The 18,556-nt window shown below is 51.2% G+C and overlaps 7 protein-coding genes across 7 annotated transcripts; 4 read left to right on the top strand and 3 right to left on the bottom strand.

Moving 5' to 3' along the window:
- Positions 1 to 1,294: 1,294 nt before the first annotated feature.
- On the top strand, positions 1,295 to 2,800 carry L3040_001570 (uncharacterized protein; the record flags this gene model as incomplete). Its single annotated transcript, XM_007294244.1, has 3 exons — positions 1,295 to 1,415; positions 1,486 to 1,923; positions 1,974 to 2,800. The coding sequence occupies 3 exons, from the start codon at positions 1,295 to 1,297 to the stop codon at positions 2,798 to 2,800; spliced, it is 1,386 nt and encodes a 461-aa protein (XP_007294306.1).
- Positions 2,801 to 3,854: 1,054 nt separating this feature from the next.
- On the top strand, positions 3,855 to 4,605 carry L3040_001569 (uncharacterized protein; the record flags this gene model as incomplete). Its single annotated transcript, XM_007294243.1, has 2 exons — positions 3,855 to 3,893; positions 3,952 to 4,605. 2 exons carry the CDS (start codon positions 3,855 to 3,857, stop codon positions 4,603 to 4,605), a joined length of 693 nt encoding a protein of 230 aa, XP_007294305.1.
- A 181-nt stretch (positions 4,606 to 4,786) lies between these two features.
- On the bottom strand, positions 4,787 to 5,631 carry L3040_001568 (uncharacterized protein; the record flags this gene model as incomplete). Its single annotated transcript, XM_007294242.2, has 5 exons — positions 4,787 to 4,930; positions 4,985 to 5,241; positions 5,327 to 5,381; positions 5,444 to 5,474; positions 5,627 to 5,631. The coding sequence occupies 5 exons, from the start codon at positions 5,629 to 5,631 to the stop codon at positions 4,787 to 4,789; spliced, it is 492 nt and encodes a 163-aa protein (XP_007294304.2).
- A 1,015-nt stretch (positions 5,632 to 6,646) lies between these two features.
- Positions 6,647 to 10,071, top strand: L3040_001567 (uncharacterized protein; the record flags this gene model as incomplete). The annotated part of the gene is made up of 2 exons (XM_007294241.2): positions 6,647 to 6,772; positions 6,835 to 10,071. 2 exons carry the CDS (start codon positions 6,647 to 6,649, stop codon positions 10,069 to 10,071), a joined length of 3,363 nt encoding a protein of 1,120 aa, XP_007294303.2.
- Positions 10,072 to 11,568: 1,497 nt separating this feature from the next.
- L3040_001566 (uncharacterized protein) lies at positions 11,569 to 15,290 on the bottom strand (the record flags this gene model as incomplete). The annotated part of the gene is made up of 5 exons (XM_007294240.1): positions 11,569 to 11,979; positions 12,029 to 14,498; positions 14,548 to 14,650; positions 14,708 to 15,231; positions 15,286 to 15,290. 5 exons carry the CDS (start codon positions 15,288 to 15,290, stop codon positions 11,569 to 11,571), a joined length of 3,513 nt encoding a protein of 1,170 aa, XP_007294302.1.
- A 313-nt stretch (positions 15,291 to 15,603) lies between these two features.
- On the bottom strand, positions 15,604 to 17,052 carry L3040_001565 (uncharacterized protein; the record flags this gene model as incomplete). The annotated part of the gene is made up of 3 exons (XM_007294239.2): positions 15,604 to 16,367; positions 16,414 to 16,497; positions 16,545 to 17,052. The coding sequence occupies 3 exons, from the start codon at positions 17,050 to 17,052 to the stop codon at positions 15,604 to 15,606; spliced, it is 1,356 nt and encodes a 451-aa protein (XP_007294301.2).
- Positions 17,053 to 17,433: 381 nt separating this feature from the next.
- On the top strand, positions 17,434 to 18,498 carry L3040_001564 (uncharacterized protein; the record flags this gene model as incomplete). The annotated part of the gene is made up of 1 exon (XM_007294238.1): positions 17,434 to 18,498. One exon carries the CDS (start codon positions 17,434 to 17,436, stop codon positions 18,496 to 18,498), a length of 1,065 nt encoding a protein of 354 aa, XP_007294300.1.
- Positions 18,499 to 18,556: the final 58 nt, after the last annotated feature.

Genomic DNA, 18,556 nt, shown 5'->3' with positions numbered 1-18,556 from the left:
GGCGGTGGCCTGCGTCTGTGGTTCTTCCTTTTCTTTCGAAAGATGCAGGAACGGGTGGGGTGGGAAGGGGGGATTCCAGACAGTTCGGATATGGGAGGAGATAGGAAAGGGAGAGAGATCTCGACTCTTGAAGCCTCTTGCTTCTGCATCTTCCAGGACCTATACAAAAGCTGCCGTCGATAGGATCCAAATCCAACAGCCTTACAGGCTCCACTCGGGAGATTGAATCTATTCGAGGGTCTCGATCTAAAACGCCGATCTAAGAGCGGGCGGCAGATGACATGTCGCCAAAAACAAACATCAAGGAGGGAGGTACGAGGCTCTGTCCGACATGGTGTAGCCGAGATAGAAACACTGTGATGCTTTGCAGGTTTCTCAGAATGAAGCAATTGATTGATAATGGAGATATAGCGAGAACTTGGGAAATGCGATTCGGTTCGTCGGTCGTCGTCAGGTCAGCAAATGTATACGGTCCGTATAGACGGAGTGGGTACTGGCGATGATAATCTCCGCTGCAGCAGAAAACGGGTTGACATTATGTCGTGCTTCACCTGAGCAAGATGCACGGGAAGCTTGAGTTGCCAGCCACATGTCATGCATCATATGAGTATACCAGTTGTCCGCCTGCTTTTCTCTTTGTTCGTAGCGTATGGTTTGTTGACTTGAATTATGTTTTCATGCCGCTTGCCGATTCGAGTGACATGTCTCAACTGGAAACAAAAGAAAGTACAAGTACCTACATTACGGAGTCGCTCGCCGCCGCTTTGTTGAGCCATCCGCGAAGGGTGGGCAGCTAGGAGGGTGACGTTCATACGAAGGAAATCGGATTCATTTCAGGAGACGATAGATTTGGATTGGCTATGTTTTGGACCCGTGAAGTGAGTTGCAACTAACAGAGAGCTCTGACCCCTGTTTGTCCATCCATTTCAGCAACCCTCGCTCACAACGACAACGACAACAACGACAACGGGAACTCCGCGGTCCTCGACAATCGACAATCGATTAGCTTCGACTCGAACGAACAGGACTCGCAGTCCGATTGCCCTCGTGGGACCACACGCTCGCTACTGATAGAAAGACAATATCAACAAATCCTTTGATTTCCTTCACCCCTCCCTCGTTCTCAGGAGAGACGCCGCCACCCGATCGCATTTCCCAAGCCTCTTGCTAGAATACCGTTTTTTCTATTCGATCTGCTCTTGACCGAAGCTTTTTTTCTTCCGTCGCGTCGACAGACTTTCTGAACAAACTCTTATTGCAATCTGACTTTCTTGGCTCCCTTCTTATCCGCAACATGCTTCGCGCCTCGACTCTATTCCACCTCGCCCTGTTGGCCTCTGCGTCGACCGTCTTGGCCGCTGCCCCCAGCTGCGGTCTCGATAATAAATGCCCTTCGGCCACACCATGCTGCTCACGTAGGTCTTTCACAGAAAAGAAGCAGGCATATTCAAGCAAAGCATGTACTGACTGACGTGCGCAACCTAGAATACGGATCGTGTGGTGTAGGAGCATATTGCTTGGGAGGCTGTGACCCTCGATCGTCGTTCCAGCTCGACTCTTGCGTGCCCGCGCCCGTCTGCCAGAGCAAGTCTCACACATTCGAAGACTTGAGCAAGGTTTCACCTAACACCAAATACCTCGGCGATGCGGACTCGGCGGATTGGGTGTCTAGCGGTCAACCAGTCGCATACAATAACAACGTTCTCTTGACCATGGCGACCGAAACTGTCGGCACCCTGCTGGCAAGCACGTCGTACATGTGGTACGGGAATGTGCAGGCGAAGTTCAAGACTAGCAGAGGAGCTGGCGTTGTGACTGCATTCATTTTGCTCTCGGATGTCAAGGACGAGATTGATTACGAGTTCGTTGGTGTTGATTTGGAGCAAGCCCAGTCTAACTACTACTTCCAGGGGATTCCCGATTGTAGGTTATTATGATAGCACATTTTGAAGGAACTCGCTGATCCGAAATAGACGCCAACGGGGTCAACATCTCGCTCTCGGATACCTTCAATAACTACCACACCTACGAGATCGATTGGACCCCAGATACTGTCACATGGAAGATTGACGGACAAGTGGGACGTACCTTGAAGAAATCCGACACCTGGAATGCGACTGCCAGTCAATGGAAGTATCCTCAAACACCTGCTCGTGTTCAACTCTCCCTCTGGCCCGCTGGACTTTCCAGTAACGGGAAGGGCACTGTTGACTGGGCTGGTGGACTTGTCGACTGGAACTCTCAAGACATCCAGACCAACGGATACTACTACGCGTCCTTCGAGTCCGTAACCATCTCATGCTATAATGCAACCAAGGCTCCAGGGACCAACAATGGCGTTTCTTACACTTACAACGGCTATGCAGGCACCAACGACACTGTTGTCGATGGGAAGAACCCCACTGTCCTCGCCTCCTTCCAAGGCACCGGCACCGACATGGATGCTGGCAAGCCGGTTAAGGCATCTGGAACAGGGTCAGCCACAATGGCCTCGGCAACTGCAGGCGCCGAGTCTATCCCGGGTATCTCTGGAGGTGACCCAGCTGGAGTCGACACCCACTCTTCGCCGGATTCCAACGCCGCTTCCATCGCCGCTGCGGCGACGGGCACTCCGGTGGATAATTCTGGATCTGGCACCGACTCGGCAAGCAACTCTGGTGGGACTGGATTCTCCCAAGGATCAAGCTCAGGCACCGGGACATCCAAGAGTGGGGCTGAGACGCTTGTCGGCCAGGAGAAGGTGCTGAAGGGCAGCTTTTTCGCTGGAATCGTTGCGGTTATTGCAATGATGGCTTTGTGAGAATACAAACAAGCTCGCATGAAACTTTCAGATTCTTGGGCGGGGTTGGGTTGGGTTTGGGTTTGGGTTGCTGCGTTTCTGGCTACGGCATTGCGTTTTATTGGTTCCGGTTTGTAGTACCTAATGGCGTTGGCCGTCCGCTCCCTTAAGTGCAGCTGGGCTTGGTTGGAAATGATTTGGTTTCTTGTACATACTTACTAGGATGGGGTGTCATGGTGGAGAGCGCCGTAAAGACGAATGGATGGCCCGTAACGAGACTTTGCCATGTTCCGCCGTGTTGACTCTCTCTCTGATCAGGGGCAGTATCCCTTTTCACGGAAGCCACTGGCAAGGATTTCCACGGTCCTCACCTCACCTTCCTGCTGGCAAGTAGTGTGTTTTCGACCACGGTGGTATGCTCGCTCGCTCGCTCGTTCCCCGAGTGTATACTTGGCTTTATAGGTTTTGAGCGATCTACACCACCTATCTTGCATTTCTTCAAGCTTGCCCTGGTCTTATCAAATGTCGAGTAGCCCTTGATACCGAGGATGCGGACTCGGAGTCGGGGTGACATTGTCATCCGCCTCTAATGCCGTCAGTCATTTTCTTTTACAATTAGTGTATGCAAAGTAAACAAAAACAAAACCGATTTCTTACGGCAAGCCTCGGCTGCATTTACGTACGTGCAGAACTTTGCCGCGATCTACCTAGTAAGTAGTAGTAGTACGGAGATTATTGCGATCTACTCCGCAAACCATAACAGCCCCCCAGCAATGCTTATTCCTTCGAAGGGTCGGGGATTATCCCAAGGATAGAAGATTCCTCCCGTGCGGAGCTGCGGATAGCATACGCGCAGTAATGGCCAAGCTATTCTGTCCTTGCCAGGATAGGGCCGGAAGACGACATACGATGCCGTCTTTTATCAACCACTAGGTAACAGCTGCTCTCCTCTCCATTTCCTATCACCACCTAATTCACCTGGATCTAGTTTACCGGATCTTGATATAAAGCAAACCTTACTTTGCTAATCATCGCAACAACATAAAAACCTTGACCCCAATCTACGAAGGATCTGATGGCTAGCATAGCAATTATTGGCTCAACTGGCCTGGTCGTATGTAGCAATCCCACCTCGCACACGACACGCAACCACCTATCTAATACATAGACAGGGCTCGCAAATCCTCTCAACCCTCCTGTCCCTCCCATCCATCTCCTCCGTCCACGCCATCGCCCGCCGCCAGCCCCCTTCCACCGACCCCAAGCTCCACCCCCTCATCAACGCCGACACGGCACAGTGGGCAAGCTCCCTCGCGTCCGTCAAGCCCGCTCCCGATATCCTGCTCTCCGCGCTGGGCACGACCCGGGCCGCAGCCGGCGGCATCGACAACCAGCGCAAGATCGACCTGGACCTCAACGTCGAGGTAGCGCGGGCGGCGAAGGCGGCCGGCGTGAAGATCTACGTGCTCGTCTCGAGCGGTTCCGCCAGCTCCGCGTCGCGCTTACCCTACTCCAAGATGAAGGGCGAGCTGGAGGACGCCGTCAAGGCCATGGACTTTGAGCACACCGTTATCCTGCGCCCGGGCTTGCTGGTGGGCAGTCGGAAGGAGACTCGGCTGGCCGAGGGGCTGCTGAATGGGCTCGCGAAAGGGTTGGGGGCTATCAGCGGAGGGGTGCTGAAGGACTTCTGGGCGCAGGATGCCGAGGTCGTCGCGAGGGCTGGGGTGAGTGCTGCGTTGCAAACTCTAGAGGGGGGCAAGCCGAAGGTGTGGGAGGTGGGCATGGGTGATATCGTGCGCTTGGGGAGGACGGAGTGGAAGGCCTAGGGAGTTAGCATATGCTTCTCCTACTGGCGAGCGCTGGATGGAAATTTTGGGATTGTGGATAGGAGTATGAGGATGCCATTTGCTAGGTTTGTTCTGCACTTTTCCTGTAATGCTCAATGCCGGGGTTTTCCCCTCTTATTCGACACCAGATTTACCTATCCTCATATGTCCCTTCCTAAACTCATGGCTTGCTAGCCTTGTTCGGGCTCCCCCCTCCGCTCTGCCTCTCCTTTCCCGGAGAGCTCTCAGCACCACCCTCCTGCTGTCCTCTCTGCTTCGATACCTCTGGATTCGCAGGCGATACTTCCAATGGGTTTCCCGACTCCTATACCCACTATCAGCACTTCCCCTCCCACCATCGATCAAAAGCGTCACATACCTCGTTGCCCGCCCCCGCAATCTCCTTCTCCTGCTGTGGATCCGTCGTGCTGGGATCAAACGCAGCCTTCTCTTGTCTCGCGGCCGCGTCGTCGGAGCCGGACTTGCTGTACTCTGTTGCTTCGGTGTCGATGCTGTCCTTGTCCTGGCTGTCCTTCCTAGGGTATGCCCGGATCGCAGAGTGGGACAGTGGGCGGGCTGGAGCCGCGATGAGGTGCTTAGGAGCGTGGAATCGTGGAGGGCGGGCGCATTGCCGGGCTGCCAGGCGGAGGATGGATGTTGGTGACATTTCCTCTTCCTCCTCTTCTTCTTCTTCTTCTTCTTCTTCTTCTTCTACTTCTACCTTTTCGTTTGGTGAGTGAAGGCTTTGCTTTTGGGGTCGAGGCAGGTTTTGTGCTCTGCTTGCTTGAGGTTAGTCTTGTGTTCTGTACAAGGTCGGTCGGTAGTGCAAACTACCTACCTCTACTGATGTTGGTCGTGGAGATCCTCGACTGTAATGGCTTCAATGGACGGATAACAAAATCGAGTCTTTACCAGCACGGTGTTTTTATTGTCCTTTTACCTTTTAGGTTATGAACGAGGCGAGGTTGGGCCTGATCAGACTTGTTTTTGAGAAGGGGGGCAGCTGTCAATTGGGAGATACGTCATCTATGGCGGGGAGCGCTAGTGTAAGGTCGCTAGCATGTCATGTCATATCATGTCAGTCCTTTGGAACAGCAGCAAGAAAAACAACAAGTATTTGGATTTCTATAATGCAAGGAGGGAACGTCGTCTCAATCAATCAATGACTGCCACGCCTCCTTTTCAAAGCTGTCCTTTTGTATACATATATATATATATATATGTATATACGGTTGGTAATCCCATTGCTATTCCTATTCCATCTCAACGATTCTTTTGATCTCGTGATTTTCCTAGGACCAAGTTCAGAGGACAGAGACTGCACAATCAAGGTCAAGGATGCGATTCTGATCCCGAATCTTTTTGCTTTTCAATTTCCGTTTTGGAGAAGCTGTTGTTTTGGATCTACTCGCTTAGAATGCTCCAAGCGATACGTGCATCTGTAGCTGGGGGACCTTGACTTTCCGTACGTACGGATAGTGAAGTTTGCTTGACGAAGCACGAAGACTTGGAAATAAACATTCCGTGTTCGGGTCCCTTGTGATAAGCCTCTACTGTATTAGGTACCCCTGATCGGATTACAGTCAGAGGCAAGGGCTGCACGAGTCATAGGAGGCCGGCCGAGATGTTTATCCGGGCCCGTCAAAGTCAGGCGCGAAGGCGTGCTTGTCGGACTCGGAATCTTCACGCAGAATCGCCTTTGTCTGGGACTCGACCAGCGAGTTCGCCACGGAATACTGACTAATACTGGTAGGTGTACTGATAGGTAAACTAATAGGTAAATGCGCAGACGTTGGTGCAATGGCATTTTCATGCAAAGTCAAGTCAAGCTAGACTAAGTGTGGCTTAGGTTTCCTTTCGTACTGTAAGAACATTGATTGATTCTGCCGCTTCTAATGTCTCTCTTGCACTCCTCTTCTCCATTATTTCCTTTGCTCTCGAGGGCTTGATATACACTATTCCCTCCATCCATCTTATATCTGGTCTGGTCTGTTCTTGTCTGTTAAAACTTATCTTAAGCTGCACTTCGACATAGTACGCTATGGGTGAACCAATGCATCTGATAGACCTGGACCAGTCCCCGACCTTATCCCCGAATCGAGGTCGAGGGATGAAACGCAAAGCCGACAGTGTTGTCTCGGTTGTCAACTCAACCAGCAAAAGCCAGGTAAGTACACACACTTCATCATGGAAATCCGACCCAAGAGCTCCCCTGATCTTCTATCGCAGGCACCTAAAGGTGGCGATGTTCTCTTGAGCACCTGGAACTCTTCTGGTGACGATGCCCCCACCTTCAACAAGTTTACCCCAAAGTCCGCGACCTTGCCCTTTGGCCAGCCAATTGCCTACTCTGCGATTGATGGGCCTACCTACCTCACCGCGCAGACCTTGGTCCAGCAGGTCGCATACGCCCTCTCCGACAGTATCTTCTCATACTCCCCCGAGTCTTTTGATCTGGATGTTGCAGTGAAGGACTGGTCCGCCGCGGGTTTCCGAAATGCCAATGGATATACTACAAAAGTTACGCCTCTGCAGACACGCTCTGGCGCTGGATCGTTCGCTTTGGGATATATGTTCTCCAACGATTTTGACTTGACCAAGCGACACATCCCTCAGTCTTTGCTTGCCTCTTCCTCGAGCTTGCACAATCTTCGTTCGACCCTTGATCAGCTCTCCCTTCTATACTCGGTCGCAAACCCATTTGTTGCACATGTGGCGGCGGTTGACTATGCCCCAGGCGGAGCCCAAGGCCTTGTGACTGACTACGCGACGGCACTGACTGTTGCCGAGGAATTGGGACTTGGCCTCATTGCCAGCTCATCTCCATATGAAGCTCAGCACATGTCCCTCTTCTCAACTATTCTAGCAACCGTTCTGCCAACTATTCATATCTACGATGGTGTCAATATCGGACGTGACACATTGCGAGTGATTGATGTGCTCAATCACTCGGGCCTTGACTCTGCATACAACAATGTCTTGAAGGAGGTTGCAAAGATTAGCAAAAGAGCTGATGCAGAGACTAAGGCGGGTCATATCCTAGATGCGTTCAATAATGAGCTCGGTACCGCATACGGTCTTTTCGAATACCGTGGTAGTAACGCCGCTGAGACTGTTTTGGTTGTATTTGGTAGCGTCGAGAGCTCTATCGCGGGTCAAGTCGCAGAGAAGCTGTCTGAAGTGGGACACAAGGTTGGCACTGTCACTGTTCGGGTTTACAGACCTTTCGCTGAGGAGGCCTTCTTGAAGGCACTGCCTGCATCAGTTACGAATATTGTGGTTCTTGGTCAGGTTGTGGACCAGACTGCAGTTGCTGATAACTCAACCCATTCGAACCTGTACGAGGATGTCCTTGCTGCAACCATTCTCTCAGACAAGTGGAACGCGCCACCTGCCGTTGTCGATTTGAAGTACTCGCGCGCAGACGTCTTGACACCGAACACCATGGCCTCGTACTTCCAGCACTGTGGTGTCAAGTCTCTCGAGAATGCCAACCTGGTAGAGATTCTGAGCACCTTTGGGATCGAGCAATACACATTTTGGGATGTACAAGACTCCGTTGCTTCGACTGCCCCAGTCGCACTTAGCAAGTTATTATCCGAAGACTCTGCTATCAATGTGGTTGTCAGCCAGACACATGACAGTCTGGTGCAAGGTGGCACCGTGAGGACTGATATTCGCACATCAAAGAAATCCGTTGAATCCTTCTACCCCATCGAAGAAGCTGATGTTGCCGTCGTCGGGGAGGAGAAACTTCTCAAGGAGATTGATATCGTCAAAAACCTCAAGACTGGTGGATGTTTGATTCTGACGCTTGCGGGTGTGAAGGACGAAGACTTGGAGAAGAAGCTCTCGTCTGCTGTGCGCAACGAGATCAAGTTCCGAAGCATTCAATTGTTCATCTTGGACCCAACTCTCTCGGCTGCAGTAGAGAAGGATGTAGCCGTGACAACTTTGGTCACCGAATTGGCATTCCTCAAAGTCGCACGGCTTGACTTCTGGGAGACTGGCTTGCAGAGGCTCGCCGGTGTCAATGGCACCGAAGATCTACTGAATGAGGTTGCTGCTGATCTGGACAATGTTGTCCGACAAATCGAGATTCCAGAATCCTGGGCTGAGGTCGATGTTGATTCCGAGTCCCCTGAGCTTCCACGTAACATCAAGGCCAGCAGCTTCACTTGCTTCGCTCAGGAGGATCTTGAAGAGCCCGCTCTCCTCAGGAACTGGCAATCCGTCGCCAAAGGTCTTGCGTTCAAGGAAGCATATGGAACTAAGAGTGCTCTCAGGCCAGATCTTTCCACCAAGACATACGAGATCACTGTTCAGGAAAACCGTCGTCTAACGCCTCTCACCTACGACCGCAACATCTTCCACATCGAATTTGATTTGGGTTCCTCAGGTCTCACTTACAACATCGGCGAAGCTCTTGGTATCCATGCTGAGAACGACATCAATGATGTAGTTGAGTTCATGAATTTCTATGGTCTCAACGCGGAAGATGTCGTCGAGGTTCCCTCCCGCGAAGATCCAAATGTCCTAGAAACCAGAACTGTGTTCCAGTCCCTCGTCCAGAACATCGACATCTTTGGCAAGCCACCAAAGAAGTTTTACGAGTCTCTCGCAGAGTTCGCCGACGATGAGGCCGAAAAGAAGGAACTCCTTACTCTCGGCAGCCCCGAAGGCGCCAACATGTTCAAGCGTCGCTCTGAAGTGGACACAATTACTTACGCTGATGTTCTCCTGGAGTTCACGTCTGCCCACCCAAGCTTCCACGACATCGCCCAAATTATCTCTCCAATGAAACGACGCGAGTACTCCATTGCCTCTAGTCAAATGGTCGGTCCTACTACCGTAGCCCTTATGATTGTCGTCGTCAATTGGGTCGATACTAAGGGTCGGGATCGCTTCGGCCAAGCTACCCGCTACCTCAGCCAACTGCAAATTGGAGCAAAAGTCACTGCCTCCGTCAAGCCGTCCGTAATGAAGCTCCCCGCCAAGGATACCGCCCCTCTCATTATGGCCGGTCTCGGAACCGGTCTCGCTCCATTTCGCGCCTTCGTCCAACACCGCGCCATGCAAAAGGCACAGGGCAAGGAAATCGGCTCCATCCTGTTGTACATGGGGTCTCGTCATCAGCGCGAGGAGTACCTCTACGGCGAGGAATGGGAGGCTTACCAAGATGCCGGTGTCATCACCCTCCTTGGCCGAGCCTTCTCTCGTGACCAGCCTGAGAAGATCTACATCCAGGATCGCATGCGGCAGACTATTAGCGAGATCATCAAGGCGTACATCAAAGAGGAGGGTGCGTTCTACCTCTGTGGGCCGACGTGGCCTGTTCCCGATGTTACCGAAGTCCTTGAGGAGGCTATTGCTAGGGATGCAAAGGCTGGTGGCAAGAAGATCGACCCTCGCAAGGAGATTGAGAGACTAAAGGAAGAAATGAGATATGTTCTTGAGGTATATTAGAGAAAGATGCTCGGTTAGTAAAGAAGTGTTTTGCATAGCGATTAGTAGCATGTTCTTCACAGGAGGTCCCTCTTATGCAATCTAGACTATAAGACCTTATGATTCTCTTCAAGTCTACTTACTACCTCTTTACGGTCAAATTTTTATAACTCGAAAGACCTTGTCCACTTTAGGAGCGTTGAGACTCGCCGTCGCGTTCCTCAATACCAGAGATCAACTATCATAATGGCAATCCAATTCGTGAGCGAGCAACCAAGAATCAACAACCCCCTTCCCCTCTGCAGCAAAGAAGCCTAGCGATCAAAACAAGCTGGAAGACCCTTCTTCAAAGCTTACATCACAGAAAGTACTAAGCAGGGTCTTGAGAACAAACCAAGACTTTTCAATAATCCGTAAGCTAGAAGGCCGGGCTTTGCCTACTACAGTACCAATGCGCGGGCTTCCCGTCGCTCGTCCGGCAAGCAAGTACCTCGATCGATCAGAAACAAGTGAAGAGAGGGATTGATCGACGAGTCGAGCGACCTGTCCGTCGTTACGGGCTGGTTCGTCTTCGTCTTCATCTTCTCTTTGCTCTGCTACCGTCGAGCCTGAACGAACGGTTCTTCGCAATCTTTGTACAGTACGGGAATGGATATTCAGAGCTTCTTCTCCATCGGTAAGGCACTGAAACGTATCGGAGGACGATAGAGGGCAGACAGAAAGACAGAGAGAAGCCAGTCGACGTTTGTGTATGTTGTTGTTGTTGTTTGTCTCTCTGGTCGGTCCAGCACTCACTCACTCACTCACTCGCTCTCTTCCCAAACCCAGCTGCTTGTGCTGGCAGCGGCATCTGGTACTGTACACTTCCCAGTAGCTCCCGATGGCAGGTATCAGATCAGAGCAGTGCAGTGCAGAGCAGCACCGCCATACATATATATATACCTATTTCTGGATAGGCTGGGCTACCGTCTTTGCGCCGAAGGGAATCCGTAGCTTCCGTTGAATTCACGGAGGTTGGAGGCCCAGTGTCGTGCCGGAGGCCCAGTGTCGTGCCGGAGGTTTTCAAGTCTATCTAGGCCACCCGAGGGTGGTAGGGGCCGGAGAGAACATACGCATGCATTCGCCATAGACATGTATCTATTTGCATCTCGATATGTTAGACGACGCTATATCAGTTCTAGGAGAGGGGATGGTGAACTGGGGGCAATCCCAGATGCTGCAGAGGGCTGCCCACGTGCTGAGGCCAAAGGCAACAATAATTAATCAGTTCAAAGCTCAGAAGCACTCCATCGGAGACAAGGATTATTCAATGTACATATATTCAAATAATCGTCTAGACGCCTTCCCCAGCTCAAAGACTCTGTCCCTATAGGTATCGATCATCCCTGATCATCATCATGCACCGCAGGTCGCCACCCAAAGTAAACAAATCCCCTTCTACTCCAACGAAAGCAAAAGTCAGATCTCTGATACGGCCCTGATGAGAACCGCGCCATACATAATCTCTAATTAAGGAATCTACCATCGTCGGCCATACACAGCATCCTCTTTGCTAGCAGTGGCACTCGTACGCGCCTTGGAAGTTTTCTCTCTCGCAGCCGTCACATCCCGGCTAGATCCAGGACTGCTTACGGTAGGGAACTCTTTTAATATTCTAGGCTTGGCACCAAGATCATACTTGCGATCGGTGGGAAAATGAGGAGCAGTGTTCTCTGCATCTCGGCGGAATAGCTGCAGAATTTCCGTCATGCCGAGTTTGCCTGCACCACCCTTGCCACCTTCGATGGTCTGATTTGCAAGCTCTCTCTTCTTTTCTTGGAGGTCGAGAATACGCTCTTCTACTGTGTCCTTGATAGTGATTTTGTAGACGATTACGTCGATCTTTTGGGTGAGACGATGGACACGATCGATGGCCTGTTCTTCCACGAACTGTGTGTGTGTTAGCAAGGAAGCGCATCGAGTGGATTTGAATACCTACAGGGTTCCAGAACGGCTCAAGAATAACTACACGGGTTGCTGCAGTGAGATTGAGACCCAAAGATCCACATTTCAAACTGCAAAGCAGAATTCTGCAATTTTTGTCATTTCTTAACTTTGAAAGACTGGCCTCTCGCATGTCATTTTTCATACTTCCATCATAGCGAGTGAACTTGAATCCCCGTTGGCGCAGGAAGGGCTCAATGAGATCCAACATTGACGTGAACTGCGAGAAAACGATGAACTTGTGCTCGTCGACTTCCCTGTTAAGAATCTTCATGAGGTGGGTGATCTTAGTTGATGTGACGATAGTTGCGAGTTGTGCCTTTTCATCGGACGAAGAATCGAACTCATCTTCCACCTCTGAGTCCTCGTCAGAGCTTGAGTCAGAGCTCGAGTCAGTGGCAGAATCGGAATCTTCCTCCGAGTCGTCAGAATCAGCAGCTTCCTTCTTCGGCTTGTGTTGATGGAGGTCCTTGATATCCGGGAACGAATCCTCTTCATCTTCTGAATTGAGCCACTCGCCTCCACCCTCAGCATTCTCGTCGGCTAACCCACCGGCTTTACCAAGCGTCAACGGGCCTTGCTTGTCCTTGCCTACGACCCAGGATCCTTCATCATCTTCTTCCTCATCATCACTGTCCTCGATAACATTACGGTTCCGCGGCTTACGAGTGAGAAGCTTAGGTTCCGACTTTTTCTCACGATGGCGGTGTTCCTTGTGCCTATTCTTCTTCTCCTTCTTTGACTTGTGCTGAGCCACATTCATGAGGTCGGTCTCGCAATCCAAGCATCTGATAGCTCCCTCGGAGATAGCAGTTTTTCCCAGCTCGAGCTGGCAAACCTCGCACTTCTTGGAGGCGACACCAAGACCTCCAAAAAGGTCTGCTATCTCGTCAACATCCGCATCCTCATTTGAAGTCTTCGATTTTTTCGGGTTGCCAGTCTCAGCAGACAAAGCTTCGCTATCCTTAGCAAGTTTACCAGCAACCAGCTTCGGATGGTTACATGCTTGTCTCAAACGTAACAGCAAAACCAAAGCACTGGCATAGTTGACCTTCTCACCACTCATCATCTGCTCAATACTGGCATCGGTACGTTGTTCGAGACGTTCATAGAAGTGACGCTCTTCAGGCGAAAACTCGGCGAAGACTTTCTCGATCTTTCTGTCGGTGACTCTGAATCCAGTGGTGTTGTTTCCACCGGAGGCTGATGGCTTCCCTCCTGGATTCAAAGCCCCATCCTTCTTCAAGATTTCCTTGGTACGGCGCTTCATAAAGATCTTCAGGTAGTGCCGCAGACGCTTGATAGCGACATCTCCCCTACCATTCTTCAGTGGACGATCGATTTGGTCCTTCCATTCTCTCAAATCATCGTAAGGCTTGATACGCAGGAATTTGATGAGACTCTGTAGCTCATCCAAGTTGTTCTGCATGGGTGTACCAGTCAAGCACCATCTGTACTCGCTTCGCAACGCATAGCAAGCCTGAGTGGCTTTCGCATTACGATTCTTGATGGTGTGGGCCTCGTCAAGAATGACACGATACCAGTGTAGACCGAAACATCCGACCTTGACGCCACCTGCATGTTCTGAAGAGCCACCAAATTCGGAAACCAGGATTTGATAAGTTGTCACTACGACGTCGAATTTCTTGAGGTCCGCGAAACGTTTGGTACGTGATGGACCATGATGGACACAGACTCTAAGCGAGTGGGAGTGTTCAACCTTGTCCTTGATCTCTGCCTCCCACTGTCGGATAAGAGCAAGAGGGGCAACAACTAAGGTAGTCTTCTCCAAGCCTGAAGGCAACTTACGTTCGGTGATAGTAGCTTCGTCTGCAGGCTTTGGGTTGGTGAGGATGAGAGAGATGGATTGAAGGGTTTTGCCAAGTCCCATGTCGTCAGCAAGAATTCCACCCTTCGGGACTCTTGCTCCTTTCTTTCCAGTACCAAGTTCTCGGCCTTTCATCCATTCAAGACCTTCTACTTGATGAGGAAGCAGTTTGACTTTGACGCCTTCAACAGTACCATCATCGTCCTCCTCCTCCTCATCGTCAGAGGCAACTGCGAGCTTGTTATCTCCTCCCATTCCGAGGCTTTTCCATTTTTCCAAGAGCCCGTCAACATCGTCGTCCTTCTTCTTCTTGCGAGACCGAGTTCTAGGCAAATCGTCTTCATCCTCGATAGCACCCTCCAACAAAGCCTTGAGGTCCTCCTGTGCCTTTGCGGGATCCACGAAGGTAAATGATTCATGCGAGTCAACAGCTGCTGAGGCATCGTATGGGTCTCTGTAGCCATCCTTGGTAAGATCAATGTAATTACTTCTATCAATACCTGGGTTGACAGTTTGGAAACCACCAGACGTGCTACCCATCGAGCCGAACATTTGTTTGGGTGCGGCTTTAGTGGTCGTGTACTGAGTCTGTTGAGGGGCAGGTGCTCGATACGCGCTGGCATTCGCCTTGGGAGGACTAATACATATCAGTTGTTGAATCATAGCCTGAGATGGAGCATTCTCACGTATATTTGAGACCTGGTTGAAAGTCTGCTGGCGCTCTAGGCATGAGAGGATCGATTATATGTCGATTGATGACGTCCTTTGCGGCCTGTAGATGAGGATGTGCTAGAATATTTTATCAGCTTCCGGAAGTGTCAGGTATAAGTTGACATAGTCACCTACCCGGTCTTTCAGCCTCTCTATGGTGTTCTGGGCGGGATTTTGGTTGGATGAACATAGCGTCCTTCGCCGGAGGTCTATGGAGGGGAGATGATGGCATTGTCGGCTGTCCAAATTGAGGGACGGAAGAGAAGGGTTTCGGGGCATAAGGACTCTCTGACTGCTTCTTCGCAGGCGATCGTTCGTTGACCATATTGTCGTCACGCGTCCGTCCAGGAGCTGGTGATATGCCAAAGACAAACGGGATTGGGCGGTCGGTATTTCCAGGTTTGACCGTCACCGCACAGCCGAAATCGAAAGACGCCGGAGAATCGTAGGAAAAGAGCGAGCTGGAGTTCCCAAGTTCGCTGAGGGTGATGCTGCGGTCTGGGGAGTCGAGTGGCTCGGGTTGAACAGGGCCCAAGTCGCAATGCTTTAATTTAGAATGCCGGGCTCGGGGAAGGTCTGGTTGTTGACTCGAGGAGCCCGGGGCCCGCTGTCTGGATGTCGGAGGGGCTGACAGCGAATTGTGCGGGGTGAAGGAACTTCTATTCGGTTGGTATTAGCAGATATCTCTGACCATAGACAGAGGATATAGCTACTTCATGAAGCTCAGATGGACGTATTTTTGTTCTCCAGAATCCTATTTCGTGAATGTTATGAGAAAGAAGTCGTTGGTGGGAGTCGTGGTGGGAGGTCGTAAAAGTCGCGTTGTTGCCCATGACAACATCGGTGGCAAATCAAGCATGCGAAACGCCCGGTCACGGGGTGCTGAACATTAATAGTCGGCAGTGGGTTGTATTTTACATTGATTCACTACACTATGGGTATCTCGAGCTCCTATCACACCTTGCATAACGCCAGAGTTCCGTGAGGATCCATTCCCATGCACTTGTGCAATTACAGATCCGGCCCATTGACTAGGCCCCGGCTGATTTGCCCGCCGTATTGCTTCTTCCCCGTTTTTTGGTGTCGAACAAGCTCTTGACCCTTCTCAGCTTCGCCCATCGCTCCTTATCCTTTTCATCCCTGATACTCTTTGCATCCTCGTCGTCTATTTCCGCTGGCGCCGCCTCGCAGGCAACCACTGCCTTCGGTGATGGGCGAGGTTTTCCTGCTTGAGCATCCTTCGAGGTCCTCAAATAATGATCGTTCTTGAGAATCCGCACCACGATCTCCCAACCGGCCATAGTACTTGTAGAGCTCTTGGCGGGGTTCTTTCCGTTCTGAGATGCGGGATTGCTCCACGGACAATAATTTCTGTGCTGCTTCCGGATATCAAGGCAGTTCATGGCTGCTCCCCTGACTTCTTCTCCAGCTTCGTTCAGTTCTTTGCTTTTGAAGATCCAGAACCCGAGAACCCGGAAGCAGGCGTGACAAGATGCCGACGCAGGTTGGTCACCAAGTCGCTCATGTACATAGCCTTGCCATCCGGCCAAAGCCATTAGAAAGGCAACCTTGTTGATATCCGCCGATGCACTGCTGGTATTTCCCGTGGAAGGAGGGTTGCTAAAGAAGGCAGGCGGGAGGTAGCTTAGGACAAGTTCCAAGTCTAGTTCTGGAGGAGGTCGCATGTTGAAGAGATATGGCAGATGTTCGCTTCTCTGGAGGAGCTCTTGGTATCGTTTGCTGAGTGCTTCGATGGTCGTAGGAGCGTGATTGAGAGGTAGCTTGAATATGGTGTCTATGAATTTAGCCAGGTATCTACCAACGTGAACAGAGGGACATACCATCACATCCTCGTTTCCTCCACAAGCAGCTCTCATCGTGTGAGGTTATGATCAACTCGACGTACTTATCTGCCAATGCAGCTTCTGGGCAGTATTAGTAGATATGTTAGAGCTTCAACAGTAGGACCCACCAATGTTATCCGCAACAAGCACATCGACCTCCTTGCCATCGACCACCTTCTTGTTGAGCTTGACCAGGATCTCCACGTTGCAGAGGCAGCAGCGCACTCTCTCGCGCTTCTGACAGACCCAGCCTCGTTTCGCCCACTCCACCTCGTTGACCCTCTCAGGTTTTGGCGTCCATTCAGTAATATTTGAGAATGATTTCAAGCGCTTGAGGAACTCCTCGCGGTCCCATGGGGCATATTTGGGAGGCTCCGTTGACGCCACCGGGTGTGCCATTGAGGCTGATTTTTTGTGATTCATGATCGTGGCTCTCGCGGTATTCATAAGAGAGGAGGATATGCTATTCGAAACTCTCTTTGGATTGCTGATCCTTCGTTTTTTTGACTGGGCGTCGTTGGTGGTCGACAGGTCGACGTCGACTTCGCTGTTGTTCACTTCCTTTGACAATGATATGGTGGACTTGTTGCCGATTCCATTGAGGAGGGCATTAAATTTGCGTTTCGTTACGTTCATAGTAGGCGTTGGATCTGAACTTCTTCAGCGTGAGGATTTGTGCAGTACGCAATATTTTATACATTAAGTCGTTGCGGCTGCTGACAATGAATCGACGGTTGCTCCTTGCGACGGTGGCTTTGCGCTGCAGGAGCTTGGGTGTTGAACATCCCCGCAAAGAGAATTCCCGGCTTTCTCCAAGTTCCGCCGAGTTGACTAAACCCTCTAATGCCATCAAATCCTCGGAAAGTTCCTCCAGCTCTAATCACTCGTCACATTCTCTCTATCGCTACTATACTTGTTTTAATTCTGGCCGCCCTCACGAAATTCTGGCCTCGCCTTTCCTCCCTCTCAAACCATCTACTAAAACCCCCACCACGACCCCTCTTCACCACCACCAAAATGGCATCCTACACCAAGGAACTCGAGGTCGCACAGCTCGCCGTACAGAGAGCAACGCTCCTTACCAAGAAGGTCTTCCAACAGAAAGCCAAGGGCACCATCTCCAAAGATGACGCCTCGCCAGTTACGATTGGCGATTTTGGCGCGCAGGCTCTCATCATCCACGCCATCAAGAAGAACTTCCCAAATGACCAGGTCGTGGGCGAGGAGGAGGCCAGCACCTTGAGAGAGGATACGAAGTTGAGGGATCAGATATGGGCGTTGGTAAAAGACGCTAAGCTCAACGATGCGGAAGCAGAGAAGGTCCTTGGAGGACCGATCGAGTCGCTGGACGCTATGCTGGATGCGATTGATGCCGGAAACAGCGCTGGAGGCAACAAGGGCAGGATCTGGGCATTAGATCCTATCGACGGCACCAAGGGCTTCTTGAGAGGTGGGCAATACGCCGTATGCCTGGCACTGATGGTTGACGGAGATGTGAAGGTTGGAGTTCTGGGTTGCCCGAACCTGCCAATTGATGACGCAGCTCCGTTGACGGCCGAGTCGGGCGTGGATCAGACAGACGCCGAAGGAAAGGGGGTTCTGTTTGCTGCTGTGAAGGGACAAGGAGCTATCAGTAGACCGTTGGGCGCTGCTGGTTTGGGCAGGAGCCAGGCTATCCAGATGAAGCCCGTGCAGGATCTCGAGCAGGCAACATTCTGCGAGAGTGTCGAAGCTGGGCACTCGTCGCACGGAGACCAGTTCGCCATTGCGACGAAGCTCGGTGTCACTAAGCAAAGTGTAAGGATGGATTCGCAAGCAAAGTATGCTTCGATTGCCCGAGGAGCTGGTGATATCTATCTCAGACTACCAACGAGTGCTACATACCAAGAAAAGATCTGGGATCATGCTGCTGGAGATCTCATTGTCCGTGAGGCTGGGGGGCAAGTCACAGATGCCTTAGGAAGGAGGTTAGATTTTAGCAAAGGCCGGACTCTTGCTGAGAACAAGGGTGTGGTGGCGGCTCCATTAGCTATCCATGGCCAGGTACTCGATGCTGTCAAGCAGGTTTTGGCAGAGAAGTAAATGACTTACGCTATTGAATCGAAATAATACTGAGGATGCAAATTCCTATTGTGATATT

The sequence above is a fragment of the Drepanopeziza brunnea genome (genome assembly GCF_022702325.1).
Source record: "Drepanopeziza brunnea f. sp. 'multigermtubi' strain 214-2 chromosome Unknown ctg2, whole genome shotgun sequence".
In the NCBI taxonomy this organism is placed as follows: domain Eukaryota; kingdom Fungi; phylum Ascomycota; class Leotiomycetes; order Helotiales; family Drepanopezizaceae; genus Drepanopeziza; species Drepanopeziza brunnea.
Note: the sequence above shows the minus strand (reverse complement) of the source record. Positions and strands in the feature narration are given on the sequence as shown.